General features: G+C 44.7%; 1 protein-coding gene across 2 annotated transcripts; it reads left to right on the top strand.

The window, feature by feature from the left end:
• Window positions 1-1,298: 1,298 nt before the first annotated feature.
• Window positions 1,299-19,402, top strand: NTAQ1 (N-terminal glutamine amidase 1). 2 transcript variants are annotated; one of them, XM_052651724.1, is made up of 7 exons: window positions 2,754-2,898; window positions 6,570-6,669; window positions 7,448-7,498; window positions 10,996-11,058; window positions 11,639-11,787; window positions 12,762-12,886; window positions 18,743-19,402. In XM_052651724.1, the coding sequence occupies exons 1-7, from the start codon at window positions 2,810-2,812 to the stop codon at window positions 18,850-18,852; spliced, it is 687 nt and encodes a 228-aa protein (XP_052507684.1). In that variant the 5' UTR covers window positions 2,754-2,809; the 3' UTR covers window positions 18,853-19,402. The 2 variants fall into 2 exon arrangements, with proteins under 2 accessions (XP_052507685.1, XP_052507684.1); XM_052651725.1 differs by lacking the exons at window positions 2,754-2,898; window positions 10,996-11,058 and adding an exon at window positions 1,299-1,498.
• The last annotated feature ends 215 nt before the right edge of the window (window positions 19,403-19,617 follow it).

The raw sequence follows: 19,617 nt of genomic DNA, 5'->3' as shown, positions 1-19,617 counted from the left end.
CCCTGGTTGGTTCCCAGAAACCGTAGGAAGCTTCTTCTTTCAGTGCACTTAATAGAGAAGGTTTAACACCACTCATTTTAAAGGATAAATGCTTTAAGGAATTCCATTATTTATTACAGAGTCTATGTTGAAGTATGTATTTGGACCTGAGAGGTAATATATCGATAACTGACACGACTTATATTAAAAGTCTTGAGGACTTTTGGGCTTCAGAACTCATGAGACTGGGAGAATCAGACTGTGTCTATATATATGGTCTATAATCCAATCTAACAATTTCGGTTTTCAGAATGGAAAATACCCGATCAGCTGTATGTGTCCCTTGCAAATATAAACATTCAGAAGGATACAAATCTAAAGTGAAAGCCCTCCATGCCATTCATTCACCAGTGATAAACACTTAACAATCTGGTGTCTTTCCTTCCAGACTGCTGGCAAATAAATATATGATTAATACTAAAAGGGCTTTCAAAACTGTTCTTACTGTATGAAAGAATCAATATACCTTTTTGAGTCAGTATATTTGGAATGAACCTCCCTCCATCATTCCATCATCCACTTCGCTCCCCGCGTCCCATCGCCCCTCTCAAAAATAAACCTGTTTCACACAAAAGATCCTCTTATTTCACTTGCACACGTGGAGTCTTCCCAATCTCATCGGCCGCAGCTGGCAAGGGGTTAGAAGGTGTCAGACTCCTCCGAGACTCACGAAGCACCTTTTACCAACTCCAAGCCCTCCCTTGACTCCCCTCTCAAGCGGCCAGCCGGTGACCTCTTTTTTTTCCCACGCTGATCGAAACCACATTGTTCCCAAGCCTCCAGCACTCTAGGCACACTGCTGCTCTAGGACCACGTGCCGCGTGGCCCCGCCCCTGGCCCCCGACCCCACCCACCTGGAGGGGTTTCGCAAACCGGGAACCACAAGATCCTCCACGTCCCTGGCTCCGCCCACTATGAACTCACGCCGCTCACCCACCCAGGATCCGCCCCTGTCTCTCAGACTCCACCCTCAACGGCACTGCTACCGAGAGCCTCGAGCTCCGCCCACCTCTTTCCGCGCCGGGACTTTGCATCGCTCGCCCCGCCCACGCTCCGTCCACCAGAACCTGCCCAGCCAATCCAGGGCCGCCCGAGTCAAGCCACTGACAACACTCTTCATTCCCAGCTCCACCCTCCAGGAACCTGCCACCGGCATCTCGAGCTTCTGCGCAGGATCTTGCGCTTTCCGCCCCTCGGGCTCCGCCCACCCTGCCCCAAGCCCCATCACCCGGGGGCGCCACCCGCAGCCTCGGGCTCCTCCCAGTCCGCCCAGCGAACCAGCGCTGCGTGTGGTGCGCCGGCTCCTCCTCCGAAGCCCGCCGGCGGGGCCGGTCCGGTCCGTACGCCTCTGGCCGGTACCCAGGCCAGCCATGGAAGGGGACGCCCCGGTCGCCGCAGCCGCCCACTACCAGCCGGCCAGCCCCCCGCGGGACGCCTGTGTCTACAACAGCTGCTACTGGTGAGGGGCGCGGGGATAGCCCCCGGCGTCTCCCCAGCCCACTCGGCGGTGGAGACGCAGCCGGGCTCCGCCTCTTCTCGGCCCCTCCCCGGGGGCGCTCTGGGCCTGGCTGGAGGGTTTTCCGGTTTGAGGGGCGAAGGGAGCCGGAATGGCAGCCCTAGAGTCTTGAGTGGAGTGTGGGCATTCGGAGAGTGTTGGGGGAGGGGGGTAGTATCCGCCAGGAAGGGTCAGGTCGCTGGTGGTTTACTTCTGCCTTGCCTTTTTCTGCTGGACCTTTTTCAGGGGATCTCAGTGCTTGGGGGCGCCTGAAAGGGGAGTTGGAGGAGGAGGGTGGAGGGTAGAGAGCCTTTGAAAATTATTGTACTAAATTAAAGCCCAAAGTGGTTTCGCACTGATGTGAAGGTCATTTTAATTTTGGAAGAGAATGAAAACAGAGATTTTGCAATAACATTCCCAAGGTCACTCATTAAAGGCAGCCAAGATTCCAACTCAGGCTCCGTTGTACCAGAAACTAGGAGCTTAAAGACCACCACGTCGTTATTATAATAGTGATTACGTTTACACGTGGTACTCAGTATATGCCGAGCATTGTTCCCAGACGTTTCAGTAAACGAATTCATTTCTCCCCACAGTTACATTAGGAGGAAGGTACTGTTAAAACTCCCGTTTTAAGGGTGAGCACGTCGAAGCACAGAGGGTTGCAAGAAATTTGCCTACGGCCGCATAACTTGTGAAGGACCGGGAGGCCTGGCTGTAGTCAGCGACTTAGTCAGTGAACAACAACAACATAGCTTGTGAGTGAAGGAATGCAGATTGGGAACACAGAGTCCGCACACTGTGCCCCTTTCCTAGGCCACTTCTGTGGTGGAATCACAACTCTTAATCTTCGGCCTTATCACTGCCACGCCTACCATTCCTTTGCTTGAATGGAGACTTCCAGTCCTGCACAAGAAACATCAGGGTCCTCTGAAACTGCCTTTCCTCCTTCAGCTGGTCACCAAATCAGTGCTAGGAAGAGCTGGAGTTTGTTCAGCTCTGACTGCATGTCAGGCCCAGTGCCAAGTACTTTCAGGCTTAGGAGATAGTTCTATTATTATCCTTTTTCTCATTTCCTTTATTAATGAAAATACTAAGCCACAGGGAGGCCTTTAGTTTGCCCAAGGTCAAACATCTAGCAAGGGCTTCCCTTGTGGCTCAGGTGGCAAAGAATCCACCTGTAATGCAGGAGACCTGGGTTCGATCCCTGAGTTGGGAAGATCCCCTGGAGAAGAGAGAGGCTACCCACTCCAGTATTCTGGCCTGGAGAATCCCATGGACGGTAGGGTCGTAAAGAGTCGGACAGGACTGAGTGACTGTGACTTTATCTGGCAAGTGGTGGTGCTGAACTTGGAACCTCTGGGGTAGGTACTTCTTCTACACTTTATTTCTGCCCCTCCTCTCACCTCAGTCCTCTTAGTTCTTGTCTCTGAGATCCATTCATTGTTTTATTCATTTATTCAGTGAATGTTTATGGAGTATGTGAAGCAGAATCCTAGACACTAGGGATACTGCAGTGAACAACGTAGACATATTCCCTGATAAGATTTCATAGTTCTTACATTTTTGTTGGGGAAAAGCAGACAAAAGCAAGTTTAACCACACTTGGGTCTGTTAAGTTCTGTGAGAAAAATAGAACAAGATAAGAGATGGTGACTCACCATATTATTAGGATACTTAAAGACGTTGATAAACTGACATTTGAACAGAAAAAAATGACATTTGAACAGAGAGCTGAAGAAAGAGGGCAGGAGCTTTGTGGATGTTGGCAGGAGATCCCTCCAGGCAGGGGGACTGCAGGTACAGAACTCTTAGAAGGAAGCGGGCAAGAATATTTGAGGAATGACAGAGAGGCCGACATAATAGGAGGGCAGTGATTCAGTGGAAGAATACTAGGAGATGAATATCTGTTCAGTTGATCATCTCCTCCTGGTCTCTTCAAACATAGGTCTGTCCCTCCTTGGGTCTGGCCACTGGGGCCTGTTCTGGTCCTTCCTAACAGGCATCTCTGCCTAGCTCTCCCATAGCCCATTAAGTCTTTAATTTTCGGCTGGCTTCATACTGCTCAAAGCCAGTCTAAATTTGAATGTACCAGAGAACCACCTGGAGCTTATAGAATATGCAGATCTTAGAGTCCAACCCCAGAAAGCCTGGATGTGTGAGCTGCACGGTAGAGAAGTCTGAGTCTGGCCCATTGATCCAATTTCAGGAGCTCAGGCCTAGACAATAAAGTCTATCTCCTGTGTATAGCAAGCACTCTAAGGATCTGGTCACCATCTGTTCCTGCGACCTCTTCGTGAACCTGGCTTCTCTGCTCTGCCCAAGGGTTTCTCAGCCTTGCCTCTGTTGACATTTTGAGCATGGAGATTCTTTGTTTGGGCATCTGTTCTTTGTAGGGCAGGCTCTCCCCTTTAGATGGCCATCCTCCCCCAATCTGTCAGAATCCCAAATGTCACCAGCTATTGCCAAATGTTCCTTAGGGGGCAAAATTACTTCTGATGGCGAACAAGTGCTCCATCCTGTCCGAACGCATCAGGCTGGTGCACCTTTCTGTGTTTGCTCCTGCGGATTCTTCGAACTTGGAATAAATGCCTCCTCTTGACTTCTGTTAGCTTCTGTCAGATGTCACTTAGCTTTTAAGCTTAATGATAATAGTGGTAGCCAATATTTGTGTTTTGTGCAGTTTGCAAAGCATTTTTTAAAAAATTATTTATTTGGCTGCACCAGGTCTTGGTTGCAGCATGCGGGATCTTTAGTTGCGGCATGTGTGATTTAGTTCCCTGGCCAGGGCTGAAACCCAGGCCCCTTACTTTGGAAGCACAGAGTCTTAGCCACTGGACTACCAGGGAAGTCTCCTGCAAAGCGTTTTTGATTCTGTTGTAATCATTTCGGATTTTTCCAATAATTGTTAAGCACTTGTGTCCCAGGGATCCTCCCCATCTGCATGCCTCTCTATCAGCTCATCACCAGTCACCCCTGCAGAATCCCAGTCCCAATACTGCTTTGTTAGCATCTCTGCTACCCAGATACTCAGCTGACAGCCTGGGGCATTATTGTTATCACCCCCCTCCCCATTTTTTTAAACCAATTAAATGAGTTGCAGGACTCACACCTAATCTGTGGCACTTTCTATTCCAGTGATGACTCCCAGCATTTCCAAGGATGAGGCCCTCTTTTTTTTTTAATTAGCATGAAAAATTTCATGAATCCTCCTTCATATTAGTTGTACTCTTGAAGACAAAATTGTTGATTAAAAGGGACTGCAAATTCAGTAACTCTTAGGTTTAATTTTTTTCTCTGTGTAATATTCGCTCATATTTGAAAAGTAATAAGCGAAGTATGTCCAAGCTACATGTGTATTTAGCCAACCAGTAGTACTCATGGTATATATGGATTCGAGAACTTCTGGGGTTAACTCTCCATTCTTGAGAGGGGAAAGGGGAACACACAAGGAGAACCTGCTGACCTAGTTCCTCCATCATCCTGTATCCCTCAAAGTGAATGACTCCCTCCTCTGTACTTGCTCTATGCATCTTTTATGGTCTTCAGCAGCAGCAGCAGCAGCAGCAGCAGCAGCAGCAGCGGTACTCGATTATTTATGGATGTGTGTGGCTCCTCTCATCGTCTGCAACTCTGATTTATCGTTCTGAACTCCAAGCTCTTAGCACAGTGATTTGTACATCACAGGCTGTTGTTGATAGTTAATGCTCCTGAATGTCTCTAGGTTGGAAAGACAAATGTCTTCTCAAAACTCTCTGAGAACATCCAGGTTAAAAAAATTTTAACTACTGCATGTTATATGTCATATTGAAACAGTTTGCATATTATTACTCTGTGCTGCACATCCCATGGAATTATTAGCATTCTCCTGTTGGTATCCCTGCCACCATTTTTCCCCCCGTAAGACTTCTTAGATATTCTAGGGGAAAACAAAATCATGGGAGAAAAATATAAACAGCTAACTTCGGTACTTGAATTCTGGTTGCATGAAGTGTTGAGATAGGTGGACAAGGGCAAGGCTGAGTGAAGCGTGTGTCTCTCCACAGAATTGTGCCTGTCCTCAGTGCCGTTTCCAGGTCGCATGGTGTAGGTGGCTGGGATTCAGGTTTTGACAAATTGAGTCACTTGTGTGAGCGGAATATTGGCGTAGCTCGTTTTGAGCAAAGGTGCTGTGTGCCCCATTAGAAGAAGACAGGAACCCAAAGCTTGGGCTGTGAATACTGCCAGGAGTGCTGGGGCTTGCCCATGCTGAAGTGTGACTGCCAGTGTGACTGCCAGTGTGGCTTGGTTTGAGGCACTGGGCGTTGCTTTACTTCGGTGGTTCTTACCATTGCTACATAATAGCTGAAGGCCTCTCACATAAAAGAGAGATTCATCTAGGGCAGCAGTATAAGAAAGATGGATTTCAGTTTAGCATGAGGAAGAGCTTTCTAAAAGTCAGGACCTCCTCCATACCAGAGGGGCTTGGGGAATAGCATTCACCAGAGGCTCCCTCCAGAATAATTCCTGGACATATCCCATAACCGTCCTGATCTTTTCCAATCAGGAGCCCTCCTACACAATACCCATCCTGCCATTTCCAAAGGGGAGCAGCCAACCAATGTTAAGATTTATTGAGTATCGATGATATGATTATTCCCACTTTACAGAGGAGAAAAGCAGACACTCAAGAGAGGTCAGGTGTCCAAAACTTATTACCTTGTAAGTGGCTGAACTGGAATTCAAGTCCCTGGACTCAGAACTTTTAGAATATCGATGGAGCATTTGAGCAGTTAGAATGCCTCATGTTAACACTGCTGACAGAGGCAGTGAGCTCTGTGTCCGCAGAGGGGTCCGTGCACAGTTCAGGTTGGTAACAGCTGTTGCTGGGGATGTTTCAGAGGAAGTACAATTGTTAGCCAGTTTTTGGAGGAGGTGGTGTTTAAGGTCTCTACCAACTTTTTTTTTTTAATGTAATAATTGGTCTTTTGTTCAAATTTGAGTGAACTGAGTGTTCTTGCTTAATTATATTGCTTAAACAATTATTTTATTCCAGTGAAGAAAATATTTGGAAGCTCTGCGAATACATCAAAAACCACGACCAGTATCCTTTAGAAGAGTGTTATGCTGTCTTCATATCTAATGAGAGGAAGATGGTAAGTTGGGGAGTGATGCAGAAAGAACACAAATTCAGGATGACATTCGAAGCTAAATAGAGGATGGGTTTAGCTTGTTCTAAAATGTGCTGTATAAAATACTGCAACAGTTCAAAGTTTGTTTTTGAATCAGATTTTTTCCCTACGAGGATGTAGTTAAGAGTTTAGTTCCTAACTTGCAGGTAGGGAAATAAATATGTGATGGTATGTTTATGCAAATTCAGTCCCCTTTCTTTAGGTATGAAGTGAGAGCTTTTTAAAATGCTTAGACTAGAAGCATATATGCTCAGGTTTGAAGGAAAAGTTTCTTTCCTGTGTTTTATGGAACTACAGTAAACTTCTATAAAGTATTAAAAAAAAAAAAGTAAGCTCTTCGTATTTTGTAAAGCACTTTTGTGAACATCATGTTGTTTGATCCCAATGGATACCTTGTGAAGTAGTCAGGGTTCAGACAGCTGTTTCCGTTTTGTAGATGAGGAAATAGAGACTTGGGAAGGCCCCATGAATAATTAAGTGGGAGAGCAAGAGGTGAACCTGCCAGGACTTCCGATCCCTAGTTTGGGTCTCTTTCTACTCTCCAGAGAACATCTTAACAATGAATTATTGCTCCTTCATTATTAAGGACCCTTGGAAAGATTTGAATTTCTTATCTGTTCATTCTTCCACCTGACTTGTTTGTTGTTTTGAAATATTTTATTTTCCATGTGTGTATTGCCTAAAAGAATTGAGTGGTGTTTGCTCTGTAAAGTTTGACTCAGGAAGTGTATTGTGTTTGTAGATACCTATCTGGAAGCAGCAGGCCAGACCCGGAGATGGACCTGTCATCTGGGTAAGATGGTCAGCACAGACAGCCTCTGATACAGCAGTACTTGTAATCCAGGAGCGGTCTTTGTGTTTTGGTAAAGCAGAAATGATGGGGCAGTAGAGAAAGACTATGATAGTTATTAATAATTTGACCTTTGGATGACAGATGTTATTTGGTCTAAGGCAGAAGCACTGACAGGCATGTTTTCTTTTAATTTTGAAATTATTATAGAAGTGATTTTAAATGGCTGATGTAGCAGATACAATTGTTGTCTAGACCCTTGTCTATGTAGCACTGGAAGGAACTTCAGCAGCATCTGGTCCATCTGCACAGTAGAGTTATCCAGAGACTGTGTGAAAAATACAGGTTTGTGGGAATTCCAGTGTTTAGGACTCAGGGCTTTCACTGCCAAGAGCCTAGGTTCAATCCCTGGTTGAGGAACTAAGATCCTGCTTGTTGCCTGATGTGGCAAAAAAAAAAAAAAGGTTTCTAATCTAGTTGATCTAAAGGTTCACGAATTTGTGTTCTTAGCAAAATTCTTAGCATGACTGGCATTTCAAAAACACAGATCTATTCCAACCCCTTCATTTTTCAGGTGAAGAAACAAGCCCAGAAAGGCAAAGTGACTACCTCAGGGTTACCTGGCTGATAGGTGGCAGATGGGGGCCTTTCCAGCACACATCCATATGTCACCTTAACCTGCTGCCCCGAAGAATGGAATTGTTTGTGCTAAGAAACATGGAGATAAAAGAAAAACTCCATTCATGATAATGTAACAAACATCAAGTTTCCAATGCATATTTAGGATAAGACATCGTTTGAATTGGCTTCATTCATTTATATAACGTATATGTATTGAATGCTTGTTATATACGAGGCACAGAATAGACTAAAACGCTTGGCCTTATGGAGCTCACGCTCTGGCTTCCTTCACCAGCGGGAGACTTGCTGCTCTGAAGCCCGAATCCAGCAGCGTTGGGTTGGGAGCGCAGGCTGAGTGAGGCACTTTGGGGTTAAGCCCAAGTCCCCCTTCTGGGCTGTGTGAGCTGGACGGCTTAGTTACCGTCTTTCCTGGGTATCCTCCTCTGGTCACCGGGGGCCTCAGGGAGATGATGCATTTTTGAAGCATCACCCTTGTATCTGCACCAGTGCTCTAAAAGTGTTAGCGATTTTTGTTAACAGAGCGATAGAACCACAGCTGTGGACTGTCCATCTGCCCTAGCATCATGCCCATTGCTGAAGTGCTCAGCTGCCGGTCTTCAGGGAATTTTCAGGGAAAGGATCTGTGGTTGTGCCCTCTTTACACAGCAGCTCATGGCAGCTCCCGGTGGAAAATCCTGTTTCAGGGAGTCTCCCCACAGACTTCCTGTGTGGAATACACCTCTGGCAGTTGATCTGTGCCTCGTTGCTGTTCTGTTGTAGGCGATGGGTGAGCCTCCCTCAGTCGGTGGAGACCAACCCCCGAGGAAGAGGTCACTTTCTAAGTGGGCGCTCCTGCCTCTAGCCTGCGGTGTCTTTCCCAGGCCTTTGGACAAGCTCTCTTCACCTGGCTCAGAGAGTGAAGCTGCTTCTCAAGTCTATCTCCTTGGTCCCCATCTCTGCCTCTCCTCGTGGAGGTGGCCTGCTTTCCCTTGAGTTCACTGGCCATCTGCTATGTAGGAACATAGACCTGAGCTAGCCAGAAGGATACTCCTTGTTTATGCCTTTTCTTTTGTTCTTTTTAAAATATTTTTGGCTGTGCCGTGCAACCTGCAGGATCTTAGTTCCCCAACCAGGGATCAAACCTGTGATCCCTGCGGTAGAAGAGCAGCGTCCCAAGCACTGGACTGCCCAGGAAGTCTCTGTTTATGCCATTCCACAAGCTGTGTCCTCTTTCTGGAATGCTCTCCTCTTTAGGCAAGATGCAGCCTTTCCTCAGTGAAACTCCACTTATTAGTTGGGTTGCCATCCCCCTTGTGGGGACCCCCCTGCCCCTTTGGTTGGTTTTTAAGAAGGCTGAGTATTTACGTAATAATCTCATTAATTCTCTCAGTAACAGTGTGAGTAATACTATGAGGTAAACTGCTACAGTTGGGCTTCCCTTGTGGCTCAGCTGGTAAAGAATCCACCTGCAATGCAGGAGACCCCAGTTCGATCCCTGGGTTGGGAAGATCCCCTGGAAAAGGGAATGGCTACCCACTCCAGTATTCTGGCCTGGAGAATCCCTATGGACAGAAGAGCCTGGCGGGCTACAGTCCATGGAGTCCCAATGAGTTGGACACAACGACTGAACAACTTTCACTTTCAAACACTACAGTTATCCCCATTATACAGAAGAGGAAACAGAGGCCGGTGGTGGCGTGGCTGAAGTTGAACTGGGTGATCCCGCCTCACATGCCCTAACCCGCAGGCTCTCCCGCCTCCTGTCTTCCCTCATTCTCTCACTCTTCTGCCACCACTGACTTGGGTTTCCCACTCGCTTCTCCAGGAACTTCTTGAACATTTGGACCTATCTTTCTCATCTCTGTATCTGTATTTTAATAGCACAGTTTCCCACAAGTAATTGGGAGTATGTATTAAAAAAAAAAAAATAACATGAAGTAGATGTCAGGAGAGAACCCGATTTGGGATATGGCCGAGACTGCTGCTGGCAGGGATGGGAGAAGATCGAAGATGGACTCCTGGGTGGGGAAAGCATTTGAGCTGGAGCTGCAGTGATGAACTGGGGGAGAGCGGTGGAGACGCAGCACAGGTGGAGTGGAATAACGTGAAGAGGCCCAGGGGGCCAAAGTCTCGGACTGTTATAGGGGAGGGCTGGATGCATTAAGGGGAGGACAGGAGAGAGGCGTTCATTTCTGACGCTGATTCTGCTTTCCTAAGATAGAATTGGAGCCAAAGATAGCACTTTGGGCTCTGATGGCGCAGTGTCTCCAGTCTCAGTTAATTGTCTTCCCCTACCTCACAGGGTCAAATGAAACATCATTTGAGAAAGTGCTTTGTAAGCTCTGAAGTACTAGAAACGTATGGTATTCCTAACATTGTGCTAATGTGATTGGACATTTTAATCTCACAATGCTGTTTTCTCTGTGAGCGTTTTTCTTCCGAGGCATTCTAAGCATCAGACTGCCCTCGTGTCCATTGATAAATTTTCCTGACATCCATTCTAGCTCTTAGCTGGCTTGAGCAGTACCCTGTGTCTGGGGGTGAGAGTGAGAATTCACATGCATGCTGGGACCCAGCTGTGCGGGAGAAGCTTTTTGTGTCCTTTTTCCTTAATGGCTACGGATAAGGGCATGGCTGATTGAAAATCAGTAGCAACAACATTAGAAAAATTTATTTCTTTAGCTGCGCTGGGTCTTAGTTGCAGCATGAGGGATCTTTCATCTTCATTGCAGCGGGAGGACTCTCAGTTGTGGCGTATGGGGTCCAGTCCCTGACCAGGGATTGAACCCAGGCCCTCTGCATTGGGAGCTCAGAGTCTTCGTCACTGGGCCACCAGAGAAATCCCAACAACATTTTAAAGTCCTTCTTTCCCTCTCCAGGCTGACCTCAGGCCATTCTGCTTTGTTAATGGTTCGGAGGATATCCTTACAGACTTTTTCTCGGTACTCATATGCATGCATGTGTACTTCTGAACACAGACATCTGTCTTTATATACACATCAATTTAAAAAATAATGTATAATACATAATCTGCAATTTGCTCTTTCCATCCAGCTGTGTAACACAGAGTTAATCCAATTTCCACAACAGTTTACCTAAGTCTTTTTAGCAACTGCACAGTACCCCATTTTATGGCTGCCTCGTGGTTTGTTAGCCTTTCCCCTCTTGGTGGACTTCTGATTGTTTCTGAATCTTCACAGTTAAAAACAGCACTGCAGAGATTTTCTTTGAATACATACCTTTACTTGCATATGGCAGTGTTTCTCTAAGATGAATTCCTAGTGGTAAAATTGCTGGGTTGAAGGTATACAGTTAATGTACATGAACATTTCCACTGTTTATGTAACTGTTCCCTGTCACTGGACATCTGGTCTGTTTTCAGGGTTTTGTGTTTGCTTTGTTATTTTAAGGAGGGCTGTATTAGCCTTGTATGTTTTTGCTGGTAGATAGGCATTATTACTATAACCTTGGAATACTCCATCATAAGGTAACCTGGTTAACTTCAGCAACTTTTACGTCTAGGATTACCACGTTGTCTTGCTTCATGTTTCAAGCGGAGGACAGAGCTTCATCTATGACCTTGACACTGTCCTGCCGTTCCCCTGCCCCTTTGACACGTACGTGGAAGATGCCTTTAAGTCTGATGAGGACATCCATCCACAGTTCAGAAGGTGAGGAAACTCTGGGTGGGTTTACCTACTTGTCTGAAGTTAGACTTTGACGATTATACAGTTACTTTGTTTGCGTGTTTGTTTCTGTGTTGGTTTTGTAAAGGTTGCTTGTCTTGGCTTTACCATTGAGTTGATATTTGAGAGTCATGTACTACACAGCAGATTCAAAATATTTTGAAGTGTTGAAGGTTGTCCATCGTATGAAAGGCTGGCAGTCTTTAAAACTTTGTGTGATGAGATCCAAAACATTTTCTTCGAGTCAGTTTTGGAGTGTCCTTCGTACTCTTATTTTTGGGTGTGTGGATGGTGGGGTGGGGTGGGCTGGGGGAGCTGGATGCCATATGACGCCAAAATTGAGAGGAGTATGATAGACTTCCCTGGTAGCTAGATGGTAAAGAATCTTCCTACAATGCAGGAGACCCAGGTTCAATCCCTAGGTCAGGACGATCCCCTGGAGAAGGCAGTGGTGACCCACTCCAGTATTCTTATCTGGAGAATCCCATGGACAGAGGAGCCTGGCGGGCTACAGTCGATGGGGTCACAAAGTGTCCAACACGACTGAGTGACTAACAACTTTCATGATACCAACACCTGAAAATTATGCCCTTGGAAAGTAAAGGCAACTGGATAGATTTCCACACCTTTGTAGTTTGGAATGTCAGCTGATCATTTCTCATGGCATCTTTAACAGGTGTTAAAGCCACATATCTGTTTGTGTATCACTAATAGTGTAGAAGGAAATGGCAACTGACTCCAGTATTCTTGCCTGGAGAATTCCATGGACAGAGGAACCTGGTGGGCTACAGCCCATGGGGTTGCAAGAGTCGGACACGACTTAGCGACTAAACTGTCTGCCTGTCACTAATAGTACAAAAATGTGTGCCTAGTTTTGTGCATGTCATAGAAAATGAGTCTCTGTAAGAATTGAGTTAGAATTTCAACTGTTACATAAATGAGTGTTGGTTTACGTGCAGGAAATTTAGAGTGATCCGTGCAGACTCATATCTGAAGAACTTTGCTTCTGACCGCTCTCACATGAAAGACTCCAGTGGGAACTGGAGAGAGCCTCCCCCGTCGTATCCCTGCATCGAGACTGGAGGTGAGCCAGGGACGCCCTCTCAGAGGGGTTTCCCATCAGTGTGCTGGTGAGCGAGTTCCCTTAACCAAGGACAGGAAGTGCACTGTCGTTTGGGTAAGACTCCCGGAGTGGTTAGGAGGTGAGAGGGAGTGTAGTTGTGTGTATTTATCAGACTTAAAAGTGGAGGCTCAGAGAGCAGGATTGGAAGGTTTCATGGGAGAGGAAAGGCTTCAGGGAGCCAAACCACAACCCTGTTGCCGGAATATCGGCTGTCCCTGTCTCTGGTCCACCAGACTTGGGGAGAACTGTGTGTTTGTGCCACTTTACCGTGGGACTTGTAGAGCCTCCCCGTGGTGGGGTTTCATGTTATGGTGAAGGGAATCCCCTGGTGCCTCTTTGAGACCTGTGAAATCTCTGTAATAAAATCTGCGTTAGAAAGGCAGTGAGACCTAGCCAGTTTTATTGTCCCACTCATCTCATTTATGTGCTTTTAGGCATCAGTCCAGTTAATAATTTCTCGAAACTTAAGTAGATCAAGGGTTCTTCATCATATTACTGTTGTCTAGCATTCACCTGGGTGAATTTATGTGGGAAGTAATTCACAAGGTTGCCATTAATTGGTAAAAACCATCCTCTGATGAGGATGATGCTGTCTGAGTCAAGATGCTCTGCAGGCTGTAAAGGAGGCCAGAAAAACCGAACATTAGAGTTCAGCAGGGAAGAAAGTAAAAAGTGTATTTGGTATATTTGAAGGGAGTGAACACTGAAGGAAGAGTCCATCTCTGATTTTGCAGCTCTCTGTGGAAAGCTCTCATGATTTTTAAAGTTCATATTGGCATTGCTTCGGGTCCACCAACCTGTTCCCAGGCTCAGCATCAGAACTGGGCTAGCTTAGGTCAAGAGAGGGCTTCGTGGGCCTTGCTCTCATCTCACACATCCTACTGGGTGTGGTCTGGACAGTGCTTGTGTGGCTCCCCGTGTCTCTTCCACATAGGAGCACTGCCGCAGGAGCTGAGCCTTCAGTAAGCCTTCAGTAAACCTTGTCAGCCCCCGTCCTCTTTGACTTGTTCCTTTGGGTTTTGGTGACTGCTTCCCAGGAGGTGCTGTTTTGTACCAGCCCCCTCCTATCTTATGTTCATCTCCTCTTCACTTGGCAGACATGAACACTGGAGTCCATGAAGGTCCAACCCTCTGCCTGGCCCCCAGGCACAGCTGGAGGGTGGCAGGGTCTGTTACCTCCCTGAGCTCAAGAGCAGGGGAGGGGATGTCTCTTTTTGTCCCTGTGTAACTAGCTCACTGGGGGCCTCCTGAACTTGAGGTTGGAACTCAAAGGAATCTGCTCTGAAGTGTGGAGTAAACATACTGGTTTCTCATGTAGTAATTTAACCATGTGGCCATGTTCTCTTGTGTGGTCAGTCCATTAATTCAAGCCCTGTATTTATCAATTGAACCAACCCAGGAATGGAACTGGGGTCTCCTACATTGCAGGTGGATTCTTTACCAGCTGAGCTACCAGGGAAGCCCCATTTATCAAAGGAATGTGTTTAAAGCTAGGATAAGGGGGAATTACTTTTAGCTCAGTCATGTCTGACTCTTTGCAACCCAATGGACTATACAGCCCGTGGAATTCTCCAGGCCAGAATATTGGATTGGGTAGCTGTTCCCTTCTCCAGGGGATCTTCCCGACCTAGGGATCGAACCCAGGTCTGCAGTGCAGGTGGATTCTTCACCAGCTGAGCCACCAGGGAAGCCCCATTTATCAAAGGAATGTGTTTGAAGTTAGGATAAGGGGGGATTACTTTTAGCTAATTAATATTCTTTATTTAAAAAAAAAGTTGAAGAAAAGGTTCAAGAAGACATCAAACTTGCAATTAAAGCCTGTTTTAGGTAACTTTCATAGCAGCTTTACTGCATTTAGTTATGGAATTGGCCCTTAGGGGCTTAAAATTTATCACATTTCATTCATTGCACATTATAGTTTGGCCCCAACATTTAATAATTTTGGTGAGTCTGCAGGCGCACTCTTTTAAATTCAGCGTTTAGTGTATTTTAAATGAAGGAAACTACCCCCTCCTTTTTTTGCCCATCTCTGATAAGAAGGAAACCAAGATTCACAGTCTTGCAGCCTTGCCCCTAAAGCTCAGGTCCAGCACTAGCCTTTAATGGCTCAGTTTTTAAGGACCTTTCCCAAGTCTTGGACTGAACTATAGGGTACACCATGATTGTCCCTTTCTCTTTCTAAGCCCTTTGCTGCCTCTCTGTCCTTTCATTTTCCTGTTCTCATATGGTGTGTTATAGTGACACTGGCTAATCTGAACCTAGCTGGACCAGTGTTATATGTAAATAGAAATGTTATAGTGCCTCTTAGGGAGATACAGGCAAATGCTGATTTGTTATATATTGATCTTTAAATTTTTTTAAATTTTATTTTTAAATGCTGGTAGGTGTTGAATGCCTGCAGATAATAATCATTTTTTATTTAATTGCGTTAAAAAGTCCTAGAAAATGAATACCACTGTATTTCAGAACTTGAGGTTTCCTTTAGCCATTTGGTAAATATTTTAGCTGACTTACATTGAGTAAGTCAGGTAAGTACACCTACCCCAGGTAGGCAAGAACTCTTACTCCTTCTTTCCTGGGAGACGCCTGTCTTTCCTTTATTTTGTATTACTTGGTCATTATTCATCCCTGGCTGTCTGATCACATCAACAGAAGTCCTGGTTTTGCTGATTATCTAGCTTTTTTGTTGTAAGACTCTGTTTCTAGTGTTCTGTATCCCAAGTGTCTTCATTTTTGAAAAGATATATTTATTAGATAATATACGCTAGTTTTACATGTTTTTTCTTTCAGTTTTTTAAAGGTGTCTCTTGTTTTCTGCTTGCTTAGTTTCTGATCAAGGAAACTGTTCTTATATTTGTTTCTCTAAATGTAGTGTATCTTTCCCCCCTTTCCTGGCTGCTTCTTAAGGTTTTTTCTCTTTATTTCCCATTTTCAGCAATTTAATTATGATGGACTGTAGTTTTCTTTAGATTTAGTCCACATGAGGTTTGTTCAGATTCTTAGATTGGTAGATTTATAGTTTTCATCAAATTTGGAAACATTTGGCCATTATTTCTTCAACTGTTTCCTTTGACCACCAACTCTATCTCCCCCTTTAAAAAAAATTCTTGTCTTTCACCTACGCATATGTTAGATGCCTCGTTCTTACTCTCTTAAGTCAATGATCACTTTTTTTCAGACTTTTTCTGTGTTTCATTTTGAATATTATTTTGTCTATAAATTCATTTATCTTTTCTGCTGCATTAAGTTGCTGTTAATCCCATCCAGTGCATTTTTTTTTTCATTTTACATATTTTATTTTTTTATCTCTAAAAATTCCACTTGGGGCTGATTTAATATCTCCCATTTCTCTCTGTTGTGCCCACATTTTCCTCTACCCTTTTGAATATACAGAGTGTGTTTATAATAGCTGATGCTTGTCTGCTGGTTGCGTTATCTCTGTCATTTCAGTCTGTTTTTGTTGATGGATTTTGTTCCTGATGTTGAGTCGCGTTTTCCTGTTTCTTTGTGTGATTCATGTTATTTGGTCGGGTGCTGGACTTTGTGAATTTTACATTGTTAGTTGCTAGATCTTGAGATACTTTAAAAAACAATATTGGATTTGGTTCTAGCTTACAGTTAAATTACAGGGGTCAGGTGGGTCCTTTCAAGGCTTGCTCTTTCAGTATGGGCTTCCCAGGTGGGATTAGTAGTAAAGAACCCGCCTGCCAATGCAGGAGACATAAGAGGCGTGGGTTCCATCCCGGGGTCAAGAAGATCCCCTGGAGGAGGAAATGGCAACCCACTCCAGGATTCTTGACTGGAGAATCCCGTGGACAGAGGAGCCTGGTGGGCTCCAGTCCGTGGGGTCGCAGAGTTGGACACGACTGAAGCAACTGAGCGTGCAGTGTAGATTCTCAGCAGCCTTTCACCCTGCGCTCATTTATCGCCGCTACTCAGGTGTAACCCTTTTGAGGGTTCTGCTAAATGCCCGTGTGTTATGGGTTCTCTCCCCCTTGGCTGGTGGGGACTATGGAAGTTCTGGGAGGTTTAAGACCAGCTGCTTTCTGGGCTTCTTTCCTGGCTTCATGAGTTCAGTCCTTAGGCAGACTTGAGGGTAAAGGCTGAGTCGCCTCTGCAGAAGTCCAGAGCACTGTCTGCGTAGTTGCGTCCTCTTCCACACTCTGTCCCCAAGCCGTAGCCGCTGTGCCCTGCTGGGCTCGGGTCTCTGTCTTCCCACGGGCAGAACGCCCGTGCTGTCCGTGTTGCTCCTTCTGTGCTGTGGCCTGGAAATGCTCCCTGGGCAGTGAACTGGGGGGTCCTAGGGCTCCCTCCCTTGTTTCTGCTTTCTGAGCAGTCGGTCGTGTTGCCCGTTGTCTGGCTTGTGGAAAGAGCTGTGAATATACTTTGTCCGCTTTCCTGACGGTTTTTGATAGGAGTATAGTTCTATAACTATTCTTTAATGAGGACAAGAAGAAATGTGTACACACTTCAAAAAAATGTATGGTATGGAAAATTTAAATCGTAAACAAAACTAGACAGAAAATGAGACTTTCAACAGTTATCAGCTCATGGCTGATAGCCTATCCACTTTCCCCCTTCTTGTATTGTGTTGAAGTGAATTCCAGATATTAGGTACTTTGAACTCTAAATATTTCAGTATGAATCTCTAAAATATAAGGATTAGTTTATTTAAAGTATGACCACAGTGTCATTATTACAGCTAAAAAATTTAACAGTTCTTTAAAATCAGCATTTATCTCTCTAGTCAGTGTTTAGATTCACAGTTATCTCATAAAGTTGTAATCTTTTTCCTATAGTACATTTATTTGAATTATTATCCAGATAAAACCCCCACCTTGTGCTTGGTTGTTATGTCTCTGTGGAGTCTTTTTTTAATATGTAGAGATTCCTAGTCCAGCTCTTTTTTTCCTTGTAATTTATTTGTTGAAGCAATGAATCTGGGAGAAAAGGTCTGGTTTTGCAGATTGTATCTCTTCTATCTTCTGAATTTTTCTGTAAATTGGCCGTTTTATCCAGTAGATCAGCAGTTTATTTGTGTATGTTTCATCTAACTTTTTATTTTGACATAACTTCAGATTGCTAGAGAATTGGGTAAAAAAGCGCAGAAAGTTCCTTTGTACCTTTTACTCAAATTCCAGGGTATCTGAGAAAACCATGGCGTAATTATCTAAAGCAAGAAAATAATAAATCAGTACAAAAATATCAGCACAGTACTGTTCACTTATAGACCTTATTTATAGTTTGTGACTTTTACCCCAATTTCTTTTTTCTGGTCCAGAATCTAACCCAGGATATTACATGTAGTAGTCATGTCTCCTCACATTCCTTCATCTGTGACAATTTCTTTTTTCTTTTACTTTTACACTTTTGCCCTTTTGAAGGGGCTTCCCTGGTGGCTCAGCGGTAAAGAATCTTTCTTCCAGTGCGGAAGATGTGGGTTTGATCTCTGGGTTGGAAAGATCCCCTCGTGATATGGCAACTTCCCACTCCAGTATTCTTGCCTGGGAAGTCCCATGGCCCCAGGAGCCTGGTGGGCCAAAGTCCATGGGGTCATGAAAGAGTCAAACACAACTTAGCAACTAAACAACAACCCTTTCGAAGGATACTGATCAGTGACTGTGTATAGTGTCCCTCAGTTTGGGTTTGTGTGATGTTTTTCATGATTCAGTTGAGGTTATACATTTGAGGTAAGAATACCACAGAATGATATTGATCCCTTATGAAACCTTTGAATAATTTTCCCTACTGTTGGTCTTTGGGGCTGTTAAACCAGAATTGTGCCTGCAGTGGACATTTCTTTCATATATTTTTTAGATTCCAAGATGAACCTGAATGATTTTATCAGCATGGATCCTGAGGTAGGATGGGGAGCCGTCTACTCACTGTCTGAGTTTGTACATCGGTTTAGCAGCCAGAACTACTGAACTTGACCTCTGGATGTGGTGCCGTAGAGAAACCCTAGAACCTGAACAATCTACCCCTTCATCTGAGACAGCAAACATTATGGTACATTTGGCTTGGAATTATGCTTTCCCCTTTTAATTCAGTTGAATTGAAAAGAATAAATAGAAACCATTTTTTTGATATGTCAGGTTGAAACTTGATGTAGTTGCTCAGATATTCCTACTGTTCATTTGTTAAAACCTATGAAGACTTAGGCCAGTGATTGCTTTTTGTTATGATATTGATATGTGGACTTTGTGTCTCTTTTGGATGTATCATGTCTCTCCAGCTCCACTGTAAGCTCCCTGAGGGCAGGGCCGTGGCCCATTGCTTTGTGAATCTCTGATGCTCAAAAGAGGCCTGTAAAATGTTTGCTAGTAACTGTGCTGCTGCTTGAAGAGGGCTGCCATTGTGAGCTGAATCAGCAATAAATGTTAGTCTTTTGGGACCATTATGTTCTTAGAAAAGTTTGCAGCCCTCTCAGGCTTAAGTGTTCTTTGGCCTATTTATATGTTTTTAAATAAAATTGACTTAAATTAATTTTGTTTGGAAGATTTTGTGTCCCTCTTGATAATCTGGGATACCCAAGACTGTCTCAGTTGTAGACAGGAACTTCCTTCAGAATGCATTGATCAGTTTTCCTTCTTGAAGATGTGTTTGGAACTTTGGCTTTCATCATCTAATTCCAAATAAAAGATGTTTGGCATTAAAGCAGCATATAGCGATAGTTCTCATTCACATACTCC

Source organism: Budorcas taxicolor, chromosome 14, assembly GCF_023091745.1.
Source record: "Budorcas taxicolor isolate Tak-1 chromosome 14, Takin1.1, whole genome shotgun sequence".
Taxonomy (NCBI): Eukaryota; Metazoa; Chordata; class Mammalia; order Artiodactyla; family Bovidae; genus Budorcas; species Budorcas taxicolor.
Note: the sequence above shows the minus strand (reverse complement) of the source record. Positions and strands in the feature narration are given on the sequence as shown.